This window comes from Syngnathus acus, chromosome 10, assembly GCF_901709675.1.
Source record: "Syngnathus acus chromosome 10, fSynAcu1.2, whole genome shotgun sequence".
NCBI lineage: Eukaryota > Metazoa > Chordata > Actinopteri > Syngnathiformes > Syngnathidae > Syngnathus > Syngnathus acus.
In genome coordinates, this window is record NC_051095.1 from 8460918 (window position 1) to 8483820 (window position 22903).

At 44.4% G+C, this 22903-nt stretch overlaps 2 protein-coding genes across 4 annotated transcripts; both read right to left on the bottom strand.

Moving 5' to 3' along the window:
- Nucleotides 1-1346: 1346 nt before the first annotated feature.
- Nucleotides 1347-7714, bottom strand: kcnk4a (potassium channel, subfamily K, member 4a). 2 transcript variants are annotated; one of them, XM_037261117.1, is made up of 8 exons: nt 6999-7712; nt 6031-6103; nt 4035-4299; nt 3539-3656; nt 3314-3474; nt 2897-3083; nt 2574-2710; nt 1347-2494 (listed from the first exon to the last, which is right to left on the bottom strand). In XM_037261117.1, the coding sequence occupies exons 3-8, from the start codon at nt 4221-4223 to the stop codon at nt 1556-1558; spliced, it is 1731 nt and encodes a 576-aa protein (XP_037117012.1). In that variant the 5' UTR covers nt 4224-4299; nt 6031-6103; nt 6999-7712; the 3' UTR covers nt 1347-1555. The 2 variants fall into 2 exon arrangements, with proteins under 2 accessions (XP_037117012.1, XP_037117011.1); XM_037261116.1 differs by having other exon boundaries at nt 2574-3083; nt 6999-7714.
- A 491-nt stretch (nt 7715-8205) lies between these two features.
- On the bottom strand, nt 8206-22556 carry si:dkeyp-115e12.6 (centromere protein F). Of its 2 annotated transcripts, XM_037261109.1 has the most exons (18): nt 22321-22556; nt 20508-20687; nt 20002-20198; nt 19835-19938; nt 19602-19663; nt 19253-19490; nt 18483-18676; nt 18068-18193; nt 17655-17783; nt 16195-16317; nt 15572-15707; nt 13711-14987; nt 13150-13482; nt 12185-12429; nt 11860-11920; nt 10580-11051; nt 9655-9779; nt 8206-9170 (listed from the first exon to the last, which is right to left on the bottom strand). In XM_037261109.1, the coding sequence occupies exons 2-17, from the start codon at nt 20667-20669 to the stop codon at nt 9661-9663; spliced, it is 3978 nt and encodes a 1325-aa protein (XP_037117004.1). In that variant the 5' UTR covers nt 20670-20687; nt 22321-22556; the 3' UTR covers nt 8206-9170; nt 9655-9660. The 2 variants fall into 2 exon arrangements, with proteins under 2 accessions (XP_037117004.1, XP_037117003.1); XM_037261108.1 differs by having other exon boundaries at nt 8206-9779.
- Nucleotides 22557-22903: the final 347 nt, after the last annotated feature.

The window sequence follows — 22903 nt, forward strand, 5'->3', positions numbered from 1 at the left end:
GCATTATTGCAGGCTGCAGAGGAAGCCCTGCCGGCCGGCTCAGGCCCAAAGCCACACAAGTTCCTTTTTTAAACACATGAGGGCGTGCTGGCGCAGCGCTTCAAGGCGTATTTATGTTGTAAAACCCCAAAAGACCAAGTCAGTATTTAGTCGTGGCATGCTGGCGTTCCGTTCTATCGTCGACACGCACAACAAAACTGGACAGCGACAATGAGCACACTAAAACATTCATCAAGTTTCTTCCTCCAGGCCGCTGTCAGCGAATGATGAAATGTGCAGCCTCCTCTTCTCCTCTGCCTGTTCGAGGCTGTGAGTAAGCGTAAGCAAGACACTCGGGGTCCGACCGCAGCGGTGACGGCGGCGGAGTTCACCGAGGGCTCCGGAGGTCAGCACGTCTGCAGATGTGCAGTTACGTGCTCGTGATGACGAGGAAGAAAATGGCTTTTTGTATGAATGCCGAGTCAGATATTCACATTTAAGCAGAAGGACTCACTCACACACATTTTGAGGAAAAGACAGATGACACAAGTTTACTTGTTAGGTAAACTTCAACCCCCACCCCGGACCACAGAACTGAAACAATATGTCTCACTTAGCAGTAAATTTAAATAGTTCAGTATACTAAAAATGTGTTGGCCTGAAAAAGGTGAAAGACGTGGGCGTGAGCTGCAGTGTTCAAACATTCACAAGTTGTTAGGGAAGGCTGAACGGTGGTCACTTCTTGTTTGGTGAAGACATTTCACCTTGAATCCATAAAGTTTAAAAGTCTTTAAAGTCCCAATGATTGTCACACACACATCTGGGTGTGGTGAAATTTGTTGAATCCATAAAGTTTCAATCCTAAATTTTAGACATGCAGTCTGCCAAGAAACGCGTCTGTGAGCGTGTCCCAAAACATTCATCATCCCAAAGATAAATTGGCCACCAAGGAGCTGTTTTGATTCCAGGAAAAGGAACGACCGCTTGCCATGCAGGACGGCCTTTCACCAGCCACACCTGATAACTATAATGACATCCCCAATGTGACCACCACAAGAGGAAACACCAGAAACGGACATAAATAGGGAGACACCACATTGACCGTAATTTCCCATGAATAACACACACGCCCCCACCCAAATCACCCTTAAAAAAACTTCTAAAATAATACAACCTCCTGATTTGCTGGAGCGGTCTGATGCAGCTGTAGAAAAGTGAGTTTGGAAGCAAACACGGTATTAGGAAATCCCCATAAAATGCGAGACTACAACAGAACTGGTCCAAATCCAATCTGAAATTTTCGTTTTGTGTGTTCCTAGATCCTTGTGCAATGCGAGGGGATTTTGGATTCTGTTTTTTTGTAAAAAAAAAAAAAAAAAAAAAGCACATTACTCACACATTAGATTAGTGTAAAAGTTAGAATTTAAGAAGGTTGGTTTTGGATTAAAGGTGAAACGTCTTCAAGAGCCAAGGGTGTCCGCTTGCCTCCATTCAACTTTCACAGATTACCACAACCTGGCTGATCCTCACAAGTCGTTGGTGAGACGTAAACAAGTATTTGTTCACATGGCACACATCAAAGCGTCTGTGGCAAGTCCGTGTGAGTCGGTAATGACAGCGACCAGTCCGGAGGCGGCGTGGGCGGATTGGACGGTGGCTGCAAGTCTTCGCCGGGCCTCCTCGCCTGGTGGGGGCTCCACTCGTATGCCGGCTCTCTTCTCACGCTCCTCAGGCTCTTCCGCTTGGGCTTGCGCGAGCGCCGCTTCCTATCGTCTGCGTGCTCGCTCAGCGCGTCCGACGACTCGTCGATGTATGCCAAGTTCTCGCCGAAAAAGTCCAAGAGGCCCGTGGAGTAGGGTGGAAGGGCTGGCAAATGGGGGCCGGAACTCGGATTGTTCTCCCCACATCTTACCTCCTCTTTGAGTTTCATTCTATCTCCTTCCGCTTCAAGTGCACGGTGAGCCTGGAACTTACGCAGAACCGAGAAGGACGAAGACGCAGAGGAAATGTCGGATCTGGAGTCCAAGTCTGATCCTGAGAAAGAGGCATCCTGTACGGCGGCTTCGGGGGAGTCCAGCTCGGAGGCGGACGGAGCCGCGGGAAGGGAGAAGGGCCGTGTGAGGAGATGGGGTAAGGAGCGACGCGCAACCTGCTGACGCAAAGCAGCAGACGGCTCGGACGGCATGGCCCTTGGCATTGTACCGCCGCCAACCACGGGCCTCCCCCTCACCTTGGTCATCATGATCATCTCCGGGGAGGAGCCCAGCCCCTCCAGCCGACTCATGGAGCTGGACAGGCCGGCCCAGTGGCCGGGGAGGTGTCCGTTCTCCGAGCCGCCCCGGGCCCAGTAGCCTAGCGTGACCTGAGCTCCGCGGCGGATGCGGCGACGCTCGCTGCGCTTCCAGCGCCGGCGTTGCAAGAGGAACGGGTCATTGAACTCCAGAGGGTTGGGAATGCGGAAATCCTTGGACATGTGCTGCGTCCAGTCGGTGGCGTGAGCGCGCAGCTCCTCCATCTGAAGTGAGAAGAAACATCACCCGCTCAAAGGGTTGAAAATACATAATCCTAAAAACGTGTGTCTGTGTGTGTCTCGCCTCAGCGCGGGTCCTCTTGGAGAGCACACGCAGCCAGTTGCCAATCATGGTGAGGATGGAGGCAAAGTAGGCCAGACCGAACACGATCCACAACCACACAAGAGGTTTGAAGAACAGGCCGCCAGCGTGACTACCATCTCGATACACACGTGAACACACACACAATTTCCAATTGTGTCTCTTAAGATGTGATTCTCGGAACTCAAACTGTTTGGCAATTCCTTGCCTTTCCACCAAGAATTCCACTGAGTGGTTGAAGGGCCATATATTCTTTTTAATCAAATGCGCACCAAAATCTGTTCTGATGAAGAAAACATTCCCACCTGGCACATAGTCTCCGAAGCCCACCGTAGTGAGTGTGATGACCACAAAGTAGAGCGACTCCAGGAAGGACCAGCCCTCCGATTTCTGAAAGACGACCGTGGGCACGGCCAAGAAAATGAGGCAGCCGATCAGGATGGACAGCACGGCCGAGATGACGCGCACCGTCGTGGGACGCACATGACGCTTCTACCACGCACACACACAAACAAGGCAGCAAACACGCATGAGGGATGGAAAAAAAAAAGCATGCTCGTCATTGTAATGAGGAGGCTGAGAATGATACAAACAATCCTCTTTGCCACTAGATGCCGCCAAATTCTTGTTTAAATAGAAAAGTGGTCATCAGTGTGAAACCAAGAAAATCTTGGTGACGAGAGCTGAAATTTGTTTCCCAAGGAGAACAAAACCCTTCTCACCAGAAAGAGGGTCTCGATCTTGGCCACCGCCCTTCGAAGCACAGTGCCCATGTGGTCACCTACTCCGGCCAGCAGGATGCCAAACATGGGAATGCCTACAAGAGCATAGCACACGCAGAAGAGCTGTCCGTACCACGTGCGAGGAGACAGGTTCCCGAAACCTGGAGGAGCAAAGACGGCAGGATTCACGAGGATGTAACGCTCGTGTTGACGGTTTAAGCCAACCTATGGTGGTGATGATGGCGCCGCAGAAAAAGAAGGCCGAGGCTACGTCCCAGCGCGTGGTGAAGTTGCTGGAGAGGCTGCTCACCTCCAGGCCCGCTTCCACCGCAGACGCCACTCCCTGAGTGACATGCCCAAAACATTTGAGACACACAAGAGTTAGGCCACAGTCATTTAAAAAGCAACATGAAAAATAACATCAGGCCTGCTGCAAAGTGCAGGTGACACTACATAAGTCACTACAGCCGACCAGAAATGTGGAGAAATTACCACTGAGACAATTGGACAATTATTCAAATTTAGACGATTGCCACATTAAAATTTTGATCTAAAACGGCAAAGAAATTATTCAATTGGAAAAGACCATTTAGACCTTAAGGACAATTGGACAATTATTTAAATTTAGAAAATTGCCACATTCAAATTTTGATCTATTTGGAAATGAACATAAAAAGGTACAACGTAGATGGAAGAATGGAGTGCTTGTGTCCTCTGATACCTTCACCAGCTTGTAGAATTCCCGCTCACTCACGCAGGAGTGATTGCTCAGGAAGTCGTTCTTGGCGACGAGTAGCTGCTGGAACTTATCGCTCTCCTCGGAGGCCTCCAAGTTTTGAAAGACCAGCGCTCCCATGCCCAGGTAGAGCACCACCCCGAACAGGAGGGCCAGGACCGTGGTGCAGCGCATGTTGGCCGCCCCCCTTCCGGGGTTAGAGGTCGGGGGATGTGGCGACGCTCGCACTCAGGATACACTTGGGGCACAGCTGGTCATAAACAGGAAGTTCCTTTTGGAGGCCGCTGTATGTGTAAACATGCAACACGGGTGCTGACTTTTATCAATGCGTGCGTGCGTGCGTCACGCCAGCGTTGCGCTGGCGGGAAGCTGAGTCCCCCGAGGATGTTTCCATGAACGCTAGGTGAGATGTCACACATTGATGATGTCAATTTCAATATTATATCATTTATATATATAATAATAATCAAATTTATATTGTTTCAAAATTTTCAAGATGGAAGTTTCACCGCAACGTGAACTCCTTGCTACTTGCAGTTCAGTGGGCACAACTCTTCCTATTCCGTTTTTATTTCTCTGAGCTTAAGCTAAATCAAAAAATGTATTATTATTCCTAATAATTATATCGCAAAATATGCTAATCATGGAAGAAGGTTAAGGTTCAACAGCAGGTGAAATGTCCTAGTAGTAATTTATAACAAATGGTCAAATCTGTATTGGACAGCTCAGATAAAAATATGGTTTGGTGACTTAGTGCTTAGCATGTCTGCTTCACAGTTCTGGTGCTCAGGATTCAAATCTCATCTTAACATGAGAGGAGTTTGTATGGTTTCCCTGCATGTGCCCCTGCCCTTGTGACTTAAATATGAATTTGACTGGTTTACAGCAAAAGTTAAAAATGTTCTTTACAATAATACAGAATGTTGTTAGTACCCCCATCTGTCCCAACACGAGCAAAACACGGGCAAGTTTTTTTTTTTTTAAGCTTCATTGACAACTTCAAATCGACTATTTGAATGTTTTCTTTTGTGCCAACCAGTCCAGGGTGTCAGTCCAGGTCAACCTGGTGAGGATAAGATCTATAAAAAAATGGATGATTGCCAATCACATTCTGTTTTTGCTTCCTTGGCGAGGAAACTCTGGATTTGTATGAAACTTCCTTTAAAGATCCGAGATAGCGCCGCCGTTGCCCGTTGATTCTTTTAGCAGGTGAGCGATTTACGTTAAAGCCTCCATGGGAGCCTCGTTGTTTCTCACAGTGCTTCGGTTTCACAAGAAAAACACACGAGCCAACACAAGAGTGAAATATTCTAACAGTGAGAGGAAGCCATTGTGACGTGTTTCTCATCAGCGATTCTCAACGAGTGTGACGCTTAAAATGATCTGATTTCACTTCATTAGTGAGGAAACCCATTTACTGTCTATACCCCCACCGGGTTGTCACGGGTGCTGGATTTCCACGCGGCAACATCAAGGCGCATAAGCGGTCATACCACTGTCCATACACTGGCTTGTCAAGTTGGGCTTCAAAAAATTACTAAATACTAAAAGTTCATTTTTCTTGCTGTTCCATGATATGCGCACACTCATGGCGGACAACAAGGCGCTCAATTGTTCTGAACTCTGTAGTTCAGACTTCATAGTCAGACTTCTTTATTTAATAACAAATATCTGGATTCAGTTTAGAGTATTTTTAATTTTATTTGAATGTTTTCTTTAAAGTCTCTCGATTACAGATGTTCACCAACTGCCTGTGGCTCCACAATGCACAAATGGGGAGTTTTTAGTTCATCTGCGTATCTATGCCAATAACATGTAGTGACAGACAGAATCACTAAATGCTCTCCCACACGATGGTCTAAGGTCCATAATTAACCTGTGTCCACATTTTGTGACATTTTTGTTGCGAACATTTCTTCCCAATGAAAAATATGTGCCTTGGTTGACCAAAGAAGACTACAGACATTAATGAAGTAAGTACCTTAAGGCTCTGAAGTCAGGAGTTCATCCCATGTTAGGTCAGCTGATGAGCTCTGTTGGGCTTCGCCGGGGACCTTCAACAAAAAAAGATTCAGCACATTCAATGAACTTGAGGAAAAAAAAAGTGAGCCGTTACAGACTGCATACTGCGACGTTAACTGTAGGGGGGGAAATTGTGTTTGAGTCTTATCAGCACTTTGAACTGTGTTTACCTCATCGATAGAACTCCCTTGCCTTGGTCTCCCACATAGAGCTTTGACAATGTCCGACATTTGCCAGAGTCTTGCACACTGTTAGCATTCGGCGCTAACTGAGCAGGAGGCCTTTGCTTATCTAACTGTGACACTTACTAGTTATCACTGTCCTAAACGCGCGCTGGGTGGCAAAGTTTACCATTGTTCTTTGTCTGAACGGCAGTGAGTGAGCTCATGCGAAAATAAACAACAGAGCAGCTGGGCCGGCGCGCTAAATCGCAAAAAAAAGCACGGGACTGAGGAAAGACCTGCACGTGAGATGGATGCACAGGCTTAAGACAAAGTTCAGGTTTGTTTTAGCATCACTGAAGGCTCACTTTCAAGACTTACTAACCATAAATTGCAATATTTTACATATATTTTTCATTCATCATTTTCATTGCCTGTGCAATGGGAACATTGTGCAGGTGTAATGACACCAAACCCGTGGGAAATTATTTTTAAAAATGCCAGCGAAAACGGCAACATTTCACCAACTGCATATGCTCTGTGACATACTTTTTAATGCTTTGAAAACAACTAACCATTGTGCCTACAGCTGCAGAGATGATTCAGATTATCTGTGGGTTAACTTGTACCCATTAAAGAATTCTGCTTTAATTCCTCTGCCATAATACAAAGTGAGAAACGTGGGAAACAGCAGCATACATGATCAAACAAAGATTTCTGACTGTATAAAAGAAAGAATATCTCCACTGAAGGAAACTCGTCTTACCTTGACTTTGGTGAAACTTGAATCCAGCTCGGTCCAACGCAACGCATGTGTCGTTCTCTGGCCCTGCAGCGCTCAGTCAGGGGCTGTGTTTGGCGCGCGTGTGTATGTGTGTGTGTTTGTTGTGAACGTGCATGTGTGTTTTCTCCTTGGAAGGTGTTTCCCCTATTCTTGTGACCCTACATCACTCTGACAGGGGGAGAAGACTGGAGGAGGAGCAGGGGGACATTACAGGCTCTGCGATTTCCTGAGATGGATATGTGTGTGTGAGTGTGTGTGTGTGTTCATTGGTAGGAGTGTGGAGAGGGGCCGGCAAACAAAAAAGTGACACTTGGCTCGTCTGAGGCAGAGTTATGGCTGATGAAATAAAACAGCAAGTTCCAACGCCAAATTTAGCAAAAATGTGAATATTATGTGAAGAAATATAAAACGGTGTAGCTGGGAATGAGAGGGCCAAAAGGGAGAAGGAGAAGACAGCCAGAAATGGCGGTGGGAATGAGTCCTTTCATCAAGATATTCCACTTCAATTCATAGGAGGCGCCATCTCATGGGAGGCGCTTGAAGGCAGCAGGGACAAAAAGGGATAAAACATTAACTTTACGTGGTTGCAGTTGGACAAGATTTACCATCCCCCACAGCTTTTATCATATTTGAATTTTATGAAATGAGTGGTTCAAGATAAAAAAAAAATCACTCTGCCCATTAATAAATGGATCCAGAACATGAAGAATACAATAACAATAAATGTACCATTAAACAAATCAATATATCGCAATATGCATTTCTTTTGTATTTCTAAAGTGCCCCTGGTCTAAATTTTTATGACGCTCAAGTTGTTAACAACATTATGCTACATTTCGATTACGGCAGAATTTATTGTTTATTTAATTTTTCACGAACATGCTTGTGTCTCGGCCTTTTTGCTTTTGCTTTTTTTTATGCATAATTCGCAATTGGAGCATTGTTGCACTACCTAGTGGAGCAGTAAGTGTATTGCAAGTGCCATTCTAACAAGCAAATGATGCGTTTGTGATTGATACCCGTGTATTTATTTAAAATTTGTTTATAAAATATTGCAAAACAAACTATCTTCGACAAATGCGTGCAAAAAATGTCTGCGGTTTGGAAAATGCTATGGCCAAACGACAATAAATTCACGGGACGCCGCATTGAATCTAACAAAAGCCAGAGTAATTGCGACGACAAGGAATGAGTTCAGCAATCACATACTGAAACTTTTAATTTGCAGTATATTCACATTGGGAGTGAACAAGATAAACAAACAGATGCCTTGCTCACTGACAAAAAAAAAAAGCAATGCATCACACATACGTATAGGTGAATGGGAAACGTGTCTACCCGTGTGTGCGTGCATCGACATGACAAAGTCAACGCAGTAACAGTGCAATCCACCTTTACAAACAAAATCCTTTCTTTAAACTGAAACCACAGCAGCAGCATCTAAATGGTCAGGGCTTAAAGGCGAGCACACTAAACTTGGACAACATTCAAAGTCTTCCAAGTTCCAACACGACATATCTGATTATATGGAGCAGCTCGTGCTAATAAAACACAGAGTTGGCTTTCTGGAACAACAGGTCGGACCGACAAGTGCATCGAAAGAAAAGCGCCAGAGGCACGCTGGCTTGGTGTACATCACCATACATGGAGCGGAAAGCAGGTTAGCCGTTGACTGGCTCTCGACTACATCACACACATACACACTGTCCACAAGAAGACGTGTTTAAAAACATAGCTAACCTCCTACACAGACGTTATACTTTCACAAAAGGCGTTTACCTAAACACCTGCCCTTCACTAAAACACATTCACGTGTCTATAAATAAGCTACATGTGAAAATAAACAGCACAAATTTCACATTTTACAACCGGACCCTTTGACCTTGAAGAAAAAAAACAAGTTATCTCTTGCAAAAAAAACCAACAAAAAACCCAAGCCTCTGCTTCACTGTGTCTTCACACCACAAGTTCATGAAATTAGTGAAGCCTAAATAGTCTCTTTGCTTTTTTTTGGGGGGCCAGAAGTAACAATGAGCAAAGCATCAGGTGCAAAGCGAAAGTGTAGATGTGCATGTGTTCAAGCCCACCACGCTCTGCGTCCATCACTAGGGATCATTTCCACCACCCCAATGCACACGTGACCATGCACCAGCTCTGAAAATCATTATTTCTTTACATAATTATTCGAGGTATGAGGCGTTGGTCAGCCTTTTTTTTTTTTTTTGTTGCTACTAGCACTATATAGTGGTAGCGCCATAATCTGTCACTCCTAGTTTACTGTAAAAAAACAACAATAACCAAAACACCCCAAAGAACTCAACGTTACGCATCAACCAAAACGAAATGACTTTTCTGTTAGCTTTACGTTAACACATAACTGCCAAAAGCAGGCTAATGAAGAAAAAAAAGCCATTGATGTCACGCTAATTAAAAACCTTGAAGCAAGTTCTATTTGATCATGAGCGAGAGTAGCAACACATGCTGACATTTGCAGTGAGAGTTGGAGGCATAAATTCTTTATGCTCTTCAAAAAAAAAAAAAAAAAGTTTGGAAGGTCTTTTGTTCTTATCGTGAAATGTACAGTAAATGGTTCTGTTCTAGGGGAATATTATTTTCTTCCACCTGAAAAGTAGAATACCTGTGATCAATCCGTCTCGTCCTCCGGGATGGCCTCCTTCTGATTGACGGGCACAACAGCGGTCCCTAACAAGCCCCGCCTCACAATGTAGGGGCACGAGGCCCCAGTGGGGATATCTGCAAAACCTGCAGGATTCAAACAAGACATAAAGACGAGATGAGGAGAAGAAAAGGTGGTGAAATTTCTCTTTCCCTTTATTCCATCCATCTATTCTCCATACTGCCCTAGATAAAGCCAGAAAAGTGATTCGTTGCATATTGTGTGTATATATATATATATATATATATATATGTCAAGGAGCCTAATTCAGACAAAAGTGTGCTTTGCCACCATGTTCTGCCACATTGGGGTAAGTATAAAATATGGTGATGAACAGTAAACCACATTGAAGTGAGTGGAAGAACTTCATTTAGATTAAAAGTAGTGCTGTGCTGTATTCTTGTGACTCGATGTTGAAATGATTTGAACGGCGACATTTAGACAAAAGAAGTGCTTTGCTACCCCAAAAACCTAGGATAATGTGAATTTAGGAGCTTCATTCGTGTCAGGGCACTAGATGAGGGGCTTAATTTAGACAAACGTAGTGCCTTGCTGCCATGTTGTGATAAGTTTGGGCTCTGTTTGCTATGTTCAAATGAGTTAAGTAGCCTCATTATGACAAAATGTAATGCTTTGCTTGTGGCATCGACAGGTAGCCTTTTCACTTTTTCAGGAGATTAGTCACGGATTTTCACTTTTTGTTACACTTGAGGCAATCATTTTGAGTGTTGTTTTTGGACTGTGGGAGGAAACTGGGCTGTCCAATTCGAACCCGAACTTCAGGACTGCGAGGCAGGCTTGTGAACCACTCTATCGCCGTGGTCCCTGTTGTTTTTTTGGGTTTTTTCCCCCTGTCAGCTACAGATTATTAATAGCCATAAAGTACCTTTCATGACAACTTCCGGGAGACCGTAGGGTTCATATTCGGTGTCGTCAAAAGCGGCAGACAGCTGCATCCTGTTTCGTCGTATCCGTTCGGCCAGACGCACTGGGTCGGCCGGGATGGGGAAGGAAGTGGAAAAGAGGATTTTGTCTCCCGTCTCTCGGCCTGCAGATGGCGCGGCTTGTGGTTGGTGGGGTGAAACGTCATCTGAATCTTTTTTCTCAGTGACGGTCTGCGTGTGCGCGCAGTGGCGCTCAGGTAGCTCCTCGGTGGCACCCGAGCGCAGATGCTCAGTTTGAGTGCTGACACTTGTGGCCGAGCAGTTGGTGCTTGGGCTCAAGTGTTTGCTCGCCGTCCAGCTGCCATCTGAAGTTTGTGCGGGAACTTTGCTGACGTGGTCCTGGCCCGTTTCTTGGTCGGAAAACTTGTGTGGGCTCCGATTTGGTCCTGACAGCTGGGTGTCCTTATCTGACGGCTAAATCACAAGAAAATGCTAGCAATCAAAGCACCTTGATTTTTTGAATAGATTCGGCCAAGATGAATGACAGACTTCTACGAAAACAATTTTTAAATCAATACATCTTCAGTTATATAGCGCTTTCACAACAGCTGTCCCCATAACATGTTTCACTACTAAATTGTTTAATATTTTTATTTCATTATTTATAATAAACCAGTTACTTAATGAGATACATGTAAAATAGTTATAATAAAACTATTCTCTTACTTGGCACTGTTTTCACTTATAATTAATGATTGACACAATCAAATAAATACTACAGTATGTACATTTTCCCAATATATTTACAGTATTGCTTTTACAGTATTAATTCTTTTAGGAGACACTTGAATCACAATTAGACAATGAACTAATATGTTTTAATTAAGCTAAATTAGTCTTGATAAATGCTTAATGGACCAGATTAAAAAATTAACACTCACATTTTGATCCTGTAATTTATTGAATTTTTATTTAGCTATTTTTTTTATTTCAGCTGAGATTTAGAATGAGAATTGTCAACCATTTCGTCTTTTCTTTTAGTCAGCAACTTAATTTTAATCTTAAATTCTTTTGTTTTAATGCTTAAAAATGTCACCTACCATGACTAAACGACCTGTACTATTATAACAGGTCTTTTGAGAACCTTGGGAATTTACAGCATAAATTATTCTAATAGCTAAAAGGCCTTCAAATAATCACCCCAAGTCATTTTAATTATAAGAAGTCTAAAAAGTGAACAACACAAGCAGAGTCAGGATGTTTGCAGGTGAGTGAAGCTTACCGTGTTCATGTCAGCTGGGGCCTGCAGGATGCTCATCACTTGCATGTTGTTCTGGTGCACGCTTCAAGTATAAACACAAGCTTTGACATTTGATTTCAAAAGCTGAACTATCACAAGATATGTAAACACTCAATTACTTGCATAATCTAATGAGTTGTCTCCGTTTTCTATCTGATATGGCATGCTATTTTATCTCATCATCTTATGCAGGCTGCAGCAGGACCAAGGCTTCAGTAACATCAAATTCAGTTACAGCCCCCAGAAGATGAACAAAATTTTTAAAAAATCCATCTTTTGTTTTTGAGCGCCGCCCTATATGTCGTACCTGTTGCAGAGCATGCGACCTTGCAGCCTGTTGGAGACGCAAGAGAGCAACACCTCATCCTCTCTGATGACCAACGCTGCACTATGGTCCTTGACGCTGCGCTGTGTTGGCGTTTCATATCGGCTGGGAAGGACATGATCCAACGCGGAAGAGGGTTGAGAAGCCAACTTCCAAATGGACAACTCCTCAGCCTGCTGCCGGGCTACCTCGGTGAGTTCCTCTAGCTCCTTCTGCAGCGCCACCACCTGGAGAGGGAGGGAAGGGCATTGCACTCAATGGTCACTTCCGTTTAGGTGAGCCCACATCAGTACAAAGCCTCGGAGTGATTTACAACGACAAAATTATGTGTGTTAAAAATGCAAGAATAGAAGCAATGCTTGTGAAATCAAGCCCTCCCACAAGACCAATGTGCTTCATATGTTAAATAATGGGTTTTATTCACAACTGAATAAATAACTAAATCCTTGGCTTTTTAGTGAGGTTGATATAAATCTCTATAGTTAAGTTATATTGATCATTTCTACATCAGGTTTGATTTTAAAAAATCTGCTAATTCTACATAGCTACGATCTCTACGATCATATCTACAATTTCAAAATTCACTTAGAAATCATATAAAAATGAATAATGAGAACCAGAAAAACATTCTAGTGGAAATTTCTTTTTTTTAATTTAAAGAGTGGTTACGATTTAAAATTCTGAATTTTAGGTTAATTCACTCCACAATTTCTTACTATTACCCACAATTCATTATTATTATTATTATTAACCTTTACATTACTAACAACTACATTGCATTTCTGTGTTCTGGTGCACACTTGCTGGAAGTGATGGACTTGCCTGGTAATAATTGCAAGTCTTAATTTTAAAGTATTGTTGAATATTCTCGAGTGTTTCTTTATGGAAAAAAAAAACAATATCCAGAATTTTTAAGGTCTCTTCATCCTCAAGCTATGGAAAGATACCTGTGTCTGCAGATGGTTGATGATCTCATCATGACTTTGTCCTTTCTCTGAGGTGATGTCATGCGACACACTGAGCGCAGTCGGCAGGGCGTCTTTCTTTGCGACCAAGTTGCTTGTGTGTGTGAGGATGCAATTCTCCACCGTGGAAATTTTTCCCACTTTTCTTCCCATTCCCTCATCCTTGAGTGCGTCCAGTTCTTGAATGCAGCGTCGCAGTTCTTCCCCCTGGCTGAGGAGGGCGCCGTCCTTCTCCTGTAGTTCAGTGAGAAGTCCTGAGATGTACTGGCTCTGCTTCTCGAAGCCCAAGGTCAGCTGCTTGGTCTGACTGGTCAGCTGAGAAGGGAACAAAAAGAAAGTAGCTGTTACAAAACTGTGGTGGGAAAAGTATGAGCAGGTACAATAATATATAGACTTTCAAGTAGTACTGATTCAAACCCTCTTAACTCTTTAAAAAGTAAAAAAGTAAATGGTCTACAAGAACATCTGGGCAGATCTGAGGCACTTTATACGGCTGGAGGTGAATTGTTGCGAGATGTCATATGTGAGAATGTTTTCCTTTACCTGGTTTTGAAGGGCAGTCAGTTTAAATTGTAGCTGCTTAGCACGTTCCGTCTCCTGTGCATTTTCTTGCCTCAGTCGTTCAATCTCCTCTGTGAGGTCGGAGGACTCTGACTCGTCCTTGCGGAGATGATCTGAAGAGGTGTCTTCCAACTCAATTTGCCCAGTTTGTCCCTCATGTGACAGCTCTGAGAGTTGCGGCGCCATTGTTGTGTTCTGGGAGGGCGGCGTGTTGAGCTGATTGGTCGATTGGCAGAAGTGGGCGTACTGCTCCGGTGATGGCACTTGGTTATCCGAGACGCTGTTGTTGGAGTCGAATCCGTCACTGAGGAGAGTCATGTAAGTCAGTGGGCTGCTGGCTACCACTTTCGCATCACATAGAGATTCTTCATCTTTGCCGCTCTTCAGCTCAGCAAGCTGAGCTGTAAGTTCATCCTGTCTGACAATGAGTTGTTTGTTTGCTTCTCTCTCAGCGGCAGCGATTTGAGTTAGCTCCTTGTTGTCTCGCTCTCGCCCTTCTCGTTCTAAAGCCAGTTGGACTTTCACTTCCCCAAGCTGCTGCTTCAGCTGGAGGTTAAGCTGCATCATTTCCGCCTCTCGGTCCTCTCGTGCCTGCGTCGTCCCGTCTCGTTCCTCTCTTTCCTCCAAAGCCGCCAAAGTCTTCCTCAACCTATCATTCTCGCTCTTCTCCCTCTCCAACTGAGCCTTCCATTGCTTGTCCTGCTCCTCCCTCTCGGCACCCTGGCTGGCGTGTTTACGGCTAAGCTGTTTCAAACGCGTCCTGGTCTCCACTTCGGCACACCGCTGAACTTCAAGGTCGTCCAATTGCTTCTGGAGCGCTTCGCGCATGTCGCCCAGCTCCGAACGCAGCGAGGCGTTCTCCCTCTGGAGGTTGTCCGTGCAAACCGTTTGTTCAGACTTCAGAGTTTCGCGAACGATTGTGTCTTTCTTCCCCTCGGCGGGGGCATTGCTAGATGAAGAGGACTCCTTCTCCTCATAGTTTACTCCTCGACAGGAACATTCGGTGTCTGCAATGATGTGCTCAGAATCAATGCCTTCTCCGGGCTCTCGGTCTGGCGGGTACGAAACGGAAATCTCTGCCCTTTGCTGGACCTCTTCCTCTTGTTTCACTCCACTCGGCTCAGCTCGGAGGGTGGCAGGCCTTTTGGTGTACGCGGACGACCGAGTGTGACGAGAGGAGGGTTGGGATGAGGAGTTCTGTCCAATGGCACAAGCCAGGACAAGCGGTGTGCAATCTGGGAGGGGTGAAGCTTTTTGTTCTAAAGTGGAAAACAAATCATGGAAAATAAGTGATTTATTTTAGCTTATAATTAATGAGTAAGAACATCTAATGAATAAAACTAAGCCACACTGTATGTAAAATTGATAAAAACATCAAATATATTTAATTTGAGTCATTTGCTGTTTTGATTGAGCTTCATTGCAAATAAATAATTCATTTTTTGTTACATGTAATATTTTAGTTTGAAATAAAGATTCACTCTGTGACTTGCAGTTAGACATGTATTCTTTTTTTTATAATCAAATCAAATTCAATAAAATTAAATTTAGGATTAAAGGAACAAAGCAGTCTTCTCCCTCGAGTAGTCAAACAGTGAGGAGTGCATTTTTTGTGAGTGCACCCAGTATATTATTGACCAGCAGGTGGCAGAATTTTTATTGTTTGCAACGTTATATATTTATCATGCCTAAAACCACAATTTAACCTAAATAACTTGATAAAAAACTAATTTAAAGGATTGAGTGAGTGGAGTAAGGCGTACAGATAAAACTAAAATCCCTTATGATCCTGATGAAAGGAAAATCCTTTGACTCTTGTGTACAGTGTGTGTACTTGGTGCACCTTGTAGTTCTTTGAGAAGGCGAAGGGCATCCACTTTCTCCTCCGCCAGCCTGCCCGCCTCTTCCTCCAGCGCTCGCTCTCTCTTCTTGCTCTGCTCCAGACTCACTGCTACACACTCAGCATCAAGCATCACCTCCTAAGGGCAAATCCAAAAGAAGAAAATGAAAGCCTATCTATAAGCAACAAAGCTGAGCTCTCGTCTTCCCTCAAAATTTCGATTTTAACATGTCGTTTGAGTGCACATTGTTTTATTCTCATTATCACACAACTAAGGGAAACAAAATGCAGTCAACTGTTGGACATCACCGTTTTATTTTGACATGTCCTTTTTATTTACTTACGAGTCATTTGAGGATGTTTAATGCCTGACAAGAAAAATGACGATAAGATTCAACCATTTCTTTTGGAGGTGGAGAAACCATTACTAAACGTTATCGTAAATAGAACGTAAACAGAGCACACGATTGGCTGCTTTTATTTTTTTTAATGTGCACTTAATGCATCTCTGGGACGCGCTAATGGTACATTAGGACGAGGTTTAAAAATTCACAAAGTTCTTGCTGTCTATATAATGCAGAATTGATGCACGCCGAGTAGTTTGGATGAGTGCTATTGTCATTTACCTTCAGTTTTGCTTGTATTTGTGTCTCTTTTTTCTGACTCTCCTGCAGCTGTGCCTCTGTGAATTTGACTTTCTCCTTTAGAGACTCCAACTCTTTCTCCAGGGTTTGTTTCTGCTGAGACAGCTGAGATGGGGGGGAAATCGGGCATTGTGTACTTGAATACCAACAACAAAGTCGAAAAGGTGGACACGACGAGAAACAAAAGCTTCATTGAGAAGAAGAATGAGTGGCTTGCGTCGACAAAACTGAGGAGGCCAGGTGAGGCGCAAGAACAAAAGCATGAGATCAAACAGCGATCAGAGATTGGAACTGAATACGATGAAAATTGAAAGCAAACCAATTGTGATGTTCTGATTGCGTCAAATACATCAATATTTTATGTGCATGTTGTTGTAGGATGAATCAACAATATTTAGTCATGATTCATGGCAATATTTGAAAGCGATGCAAAAAGTGCGTTTATTTCCTGCTTTCCAAATTTGGATCAAACAAAACTTAAAAATGCATCAACATGAATGAGATCACATCCATGCAGCCACATCCGTTACGACGGCAACAACATTAGCATAGGATTAATTTACGCCTAAAGATTCTTTTCATCCACAGACTCATCTTGCCCTTGACACTGATGTTAGTTTAAGCCGCACTCAGCATTCCTTTACATCGTCGCTGTCGGGCAGAATCCTCACTTCTTCAAAACGAGTACTTATCAGGTAATTGAAAAGCAGCATCTTGCCTGCGTAACCAAACACTGCATGGTTCAAGTTGGCATTATACTGCACGTGAATCCTAACGACACAACACCACCCCCACATCATGTTCAATAGCTGACTTACGGTTGAAATTCGCATCGATTTCTTATGTTGTCATTCATTGAAATGGTACATGATACTCTGTACTCACAGACTACCACCAATGAGACAAAAAGCCCAATGTTGCGTAGAACGAGAGAAAACAGCAGCATCATTTGTCCATATTGGGACAGATGAGGTTTGCGCTCGACAGTGACGATATGTGTAACAAAGAAAATCACAACATTGCTCATGCAATCTGCTCATCTCGCATCTCCATTCTTGCATGCTTTCACACCTCCAACCACTTTGATGTCACGTTGCCACACACAATGCTTCTCTGCGCCTTTACTTTACCTTTGTCGCTCAACCTTTCCGCTGGGGAGAAGAAACCGTGAGAAGAGCAAAAGGAACAAGCGGCGATTAGGGAAGGCGGAAGGAAAACGGAGAAGGAGAGCGAGCAAAACGTGAGAGCGAGTACAAAGGAAAGACGCAAGCATGGGTGACGACGCGAGATAAGTTTATTGACCTTTGGCACGGGTAGATGGGGAGGCGTGAAAGGGAGAGAAGGCACGAGTGTGGAGAAAGATAAGCAGAAAACAACAACGGACGATCAGCTGCTGATGCAGGAACCCATGTGTTTGAGGCACTACGGCTAACTGGGCTCACCTTGTCAGCTTGGGCCTGCAGGGCGTTGTGAAGCGTCCTGGCCTGCTGCAGCTCTTGGTTGAGTTTATTCACTTCCTGTTGATGCTGTTTCTCCATACACTGTTTCTCCTTCTGAAGCTCCAGAAGGTCCTACATGCAAACAAACAAACGCGAGACAACTAACAGTACTGTTGTCAAAGAGAGGGGGGGGGGGGGACCGGAAGTGTCACGGAAGGGCAGAAACCCATCCGATTAAGCTCACCTCGAAAGTTTTGAATGCATTTTAGAAGAACTTTCATTCTAAAATTTACGAGTTGTGTATATTATCCTTTTCAATAGAATTGTCAGAGTTCAAATATTATTATAAGTACAGGCTGGATCTTGGACACCCCCGCCTCAAAATACAATGACAATATATTTGCCACCCCCCTCACCCTTTGATGTTGCTTGTCCAGCTCCTTGGTGCGCTGTTGGTGCTGCAGTCGGCTGCTATCAGCATTCTGCCGCTGACACTTGAGCTCCTCTTGAAGCTGCTTGAGCCTCTGCTCAACTCCCGACGCCTGAAAGGGATGCAAAGTACCCATCCTTGAGTCCAGCGACTGATTGCAGAGTCAAACAAAAACCAACTTTGACAAGATACTATAAACAATACTATTAGGTTGCAAATTATCTGGATTGTTTTACAGCATCTAATGGGACAGGTTTTTACCAACCAAATGTATTTCAATTTTTGGACAAACGTGGACAGGAAAATATTCCTGGACTCAATGGACTCAACAAATGAAAGGATAAACTAAACAGAGTAGTCGAACCACAACTAGCAGTTACTCGTAGAACAAGTGCTGTTACCCGTTCGGTCTCCTGAGCAATTCTCGTGTGTGCACCGCTGAGTTCGTTGTGCGCTCTCTGCAGGCTGAGCTCGGTGGCGGCCATCTTTTTCTTGCCCAGCGCCACTTCATCCTGAAGTGATTTCAACGTCTCCGTCTTTTCGCTCAGCTCTTGCTCCAGAGACGATGCATGATGTCTCATTTGTGACAAAGACACTGGAGGATGGAGAAAGATGCTAATTATAGGCATACATTACTTTTGTTTATGAGTGTACAGTACTGGCTAATTAAAATGTCCTCACTTCCTCACTTCGAAAAATATCAAGTCAACTCAGGCGTCCGCTGTGTGCATTTTAACGCACAATTTATGTGTGTTGGCCTGGGGAATGAGCAACTCATAAGTTCCACGTACAGTACACAGGTATCAAGAGTTCTTTATCACAACCTCTGGAATCAGTTTATCAGTCAGGTGTAACAGTCACGCGACATTCCTGGCATGACGTGGAACGGGGAGCTGTTTCTGACCTGAGAAAACATGCGGTAGATTTTATCTTACTTGTGTGCGCGCCCTAGGTAAACACTGCAACAGCACTTAAGTGGGCAGAGAAACGCACAGTACAGGAAGGTAGTGCTCTGCGGCCAAGACAAAATGTCAAATGGAAGTTTTCTTGCAGCTAAAATTTCAACGCAGCTGTTTTTATTGTAACCTCACAATCCAAACTCTCAGAAATTGGATCGCTTGTATCTTTGTGTGTCTTGCAAGCATTTGAGAGACTACTCTTCCACACTCACTGTCTGCTTGTGTACTGAGGTCTTTCTCCCTCTCAGGCACCTCCCGCTTTGACTGGTGGTCAGCAACTGGCGTCTGGGGAGATGACGGAGATGCTCGCCTGGCCGCTGGCCTGGGGTCGTCCCGCTCCCACGGAAACGCAGCCAAGGGAGTGGAAAAAGGGTCGGATGGGTGGCTGCGTGGTGTGGTCTTGTGTAGCCGCGGCAACGAAGTAGACGGGGTGTCAGGGAACTGGAGCCGCTGATGAAACATGCGGCACAGATTACAAAGAGAACATTTGCCGACAAAGTAAATCCTCCCAACATTTGAAGCATATGCACAATATCTAATGTATGTCATCCTTGTACTTACACAAATGTATGGGGAGCTCTGCATTTCCTCATTCTGCACCATCCTCTCGTCCTTGCGGCTCCCTGTAAGACAAAAACGCAGCATTTGGAACAGAGCTCGATAGAAATGAAATCAGCGGAGTAGTCTCAAGACGGAAGAGGAAAGACATCTCAGTCCATAGGGAGGAGGGGCCTGAGAAAGAAGGGGTCCTCTGAGATTTGACTTATAACTCGGGATCAGTTTCAGGGGCATACCGTGGTGTTCCCATGGCGAGCTTGCACTCCAGCAGGGCGTGGCGAAAGGGGTGCTGTCCGTTGACCTACTGCCATTCTGCAGCTTCTCTAGTTCTGCCTCCAGTCTGCAAGGAGCAGTGCATGATTATCAATGAAAGCAGTCGTAGTCAGACCCGCTTATGCTGCACCTTTTAATTTGCTGGGTGAGTTTGTTGTTAACGGTCCGGGCGGCATCCAGCTGCCCCTCCAAAAAGCAGACTTGGGCTTGCTTGGTCTGAAGCTCCTGGGTGAGGCGTTGCTCTCCGTTCAAGGCCACTTGGGCTTCCTCCCGGACACTCTGGAGCTCCCTGCGCACCGCGTGGAGCTCCCCACGCATCTCCTCGTACTAGGGACCAAAAGAGATGATGAAGGGTGCGAACGTGTGATAACATCAACATCCAAATTCCATTTGAAGACCGAGGACGCCCTGGGCATTCTTCAAATGTATGCCTTGTGAAAAGAATCACACTAGCACTAAAACAATTCCACTTCTTTCTTCCAAAACAGGATTTTTGATGAATAGAATGATAATCGAATAATAATCTCGAATTTCATGATTCAAATGTATTTGTATTTAATTTAGAAATTCTTTCACACACCACTAGGAAGAGCCCTTGTACCAACCACATTTTGACAATGGCGGCTTGCCTTGTACCTTAACAGTTTGTTTGTCATGGCTAAGGTGGATGTTGTCCAGTTGCAGCTGTTTCTGCTTGTTCTCTCTGGACAGCCGCTCCTGGTGGGCCTGCAGCTCCTTCACCTTTTGCAGAACCCGTCCCGACAGGCCTGCCGTCCAGTCCTCCTCGGCCCAGCTCATCGCACTCGTTGCTTAGGCCCTATGAAAGAACAATACTTTTTAGCCTCGCATATACTATGCACAACTGTCTATTAAGTCCAAGCAAAACCACGTAATCAATCATTGCGCAACCCCATTTTGAGAACCACTGACTACACTGTTTACTGTCGTCCCACCCTAAAAAGGACCAGGAATTAGCTCGTCCCCAGAGTCCTGAAGTCAGCTGTTAGAGTTGAAGAAAGCGACTGACACAGAGGTAGGAACGCCAGAATAAACCGCCAGTGGTTGCCTGAGTCATGACAGCGAATTCTTCCCATTTTGCCTCCCGACCGACGTGCGTGTTATGTTGTTATGGAACTGATCACCAAGGAAGACACTGCTGGGTTGTCACCAGTGGGGCAGCTGTGACTCGATGTTTCAAAACACTTGAGGTCCTCGGAGTTGAAAATAAGTCAAACATTTTTCAACATGTTTGACATTGCTCGCAATACTCCGGAAGGATGATCTTCGCCGAGCAAATCTTTCCATTGATGCAGACTGGAACAATGCATCTGATAATAATTGGATTCAGACTGCACTGGGTTTGTTTTTTAATCCTGAAAAGGGGATTTCTGTGCACTCAACACAAGAGAAGGAGGCCTTAAATTGGATTTGGTGGTGGGGGGAAGACCCCCTAGTAGTTCCTGAGCATGTCTCCCCACAACTCTTTGCAATATCGTTTTGTCAACAGCGGGACTCAAACCCAGGTTCTTAGCTTCTAATGCCCAACAGATGGGCTTTCCAATCTGTATATTGTCTGTTTGAATAAGAGGCAATCACATTAAAAAGGTCATTTATGTGCTTCCTTCATACCCTACCTCGCTATTTTCCTTTCTCCATTTTTACATTAACCCTTCCTCTCCACTCCTTTCCTTCCCTCATTTCTTTGTCTATTCTCACTTTCCTTTCCTTTATTCATCGAACCTCTTTATGCCCTTTCAACTTTCCTACCTCCTTCCCGTTCATTCTTTGCTTCCTTCTCATCTGTTTTTCGTTCCTTTCTTATGTCGCTCTCCCCATCCCTTTCGCTGTCATTCATTTATGATGCATCCTTCCTTGAGCATCTTTCCTTTCAGAAATCCCTCTATCATCTGTCCATTTCATGTTTGCTTTCAAACAACTCTTCTCCACCTGTTGGATTAGGCCACTTCCTTTCCTTCACGCTTTATCAATTTTTTTTCTCGCTACATTTTTTTGGCCTTCCTCGAGTCATTTTCTTTCTTTCCTTCCATCACCTTTCCTTTCACAACAATAAGTTTCATCCATTACTTGTACACTTAATTTCATGTATTATAATATCCTCTTAATCTTCGAACGCAAGTTAATTCAAGTAAGTGATCTACTTTGTCGCACCCTGTGTACGTGTGCGTTTGAGTGAGCGGCATAGGCAGAGATGAGCAGCTGGATATTGATCTTTATTTCAACTCAGCATCTGATCTGATGATCACTGGTTTTAGTAAGCGACGATCTGGGTGACAAAACAAGCTGAGTGACGGCCATTCGTCGTTACCGTCTATCATTAATAGGCAAGAATATGTCAACATTTTAACCACTGGCAATCTGACAATTGTGTGACAATGGCGTACGAGCTGTTGTGTGCTAAAAACAAGCACACATAAAAGAAGCTACTTACCATACACTTTTGTAGGAGTTGACCATAGGGCGCCAACCGGCGGGCAGCTTCACGCCTCGTCGCGTTCTGCCGTAGAAACAAACTCCCAGCTTTCGAGTCCAAATTGAGGGTTGGTAACGTCCGTTTGTCTAGTATTGTTTTCCTTCACAAGAAAAAAGAGGTAACAGATGGATGCGTTCCGCGTCGCGTGCAGCTGACAAGCCAACAATAGCAGCCAGAGAGGTTGTGGCACGAGGCAGGGCGTGGCTTAGTGACGTTTAAGGACAGTCCTTTTTTGGGGAGGTTCTCAATTACGCGAAAGCTTTGCTGGCCTCTAGTGGACACATGTGGAAGTGTTTCGTGACTGCTAGGGTCAACAGGTGGCAAAATGTTTCTGTATTTGAAAATTTGTTAAAATACACAATCTAACACTGCTTCGTGTCGATGCCGGCGATGAATAAATTAACATTTCATCATATGTACTTTTTTTGCTGTGGCATGATATGTATTTAATGCGGCCCAATAAAGGTTACAAAATACTGCCTTAATGGGATAGTTTGGGGGTTATTTTAAAGAATATGCTGTAGCTTTAGCTATTCTAATA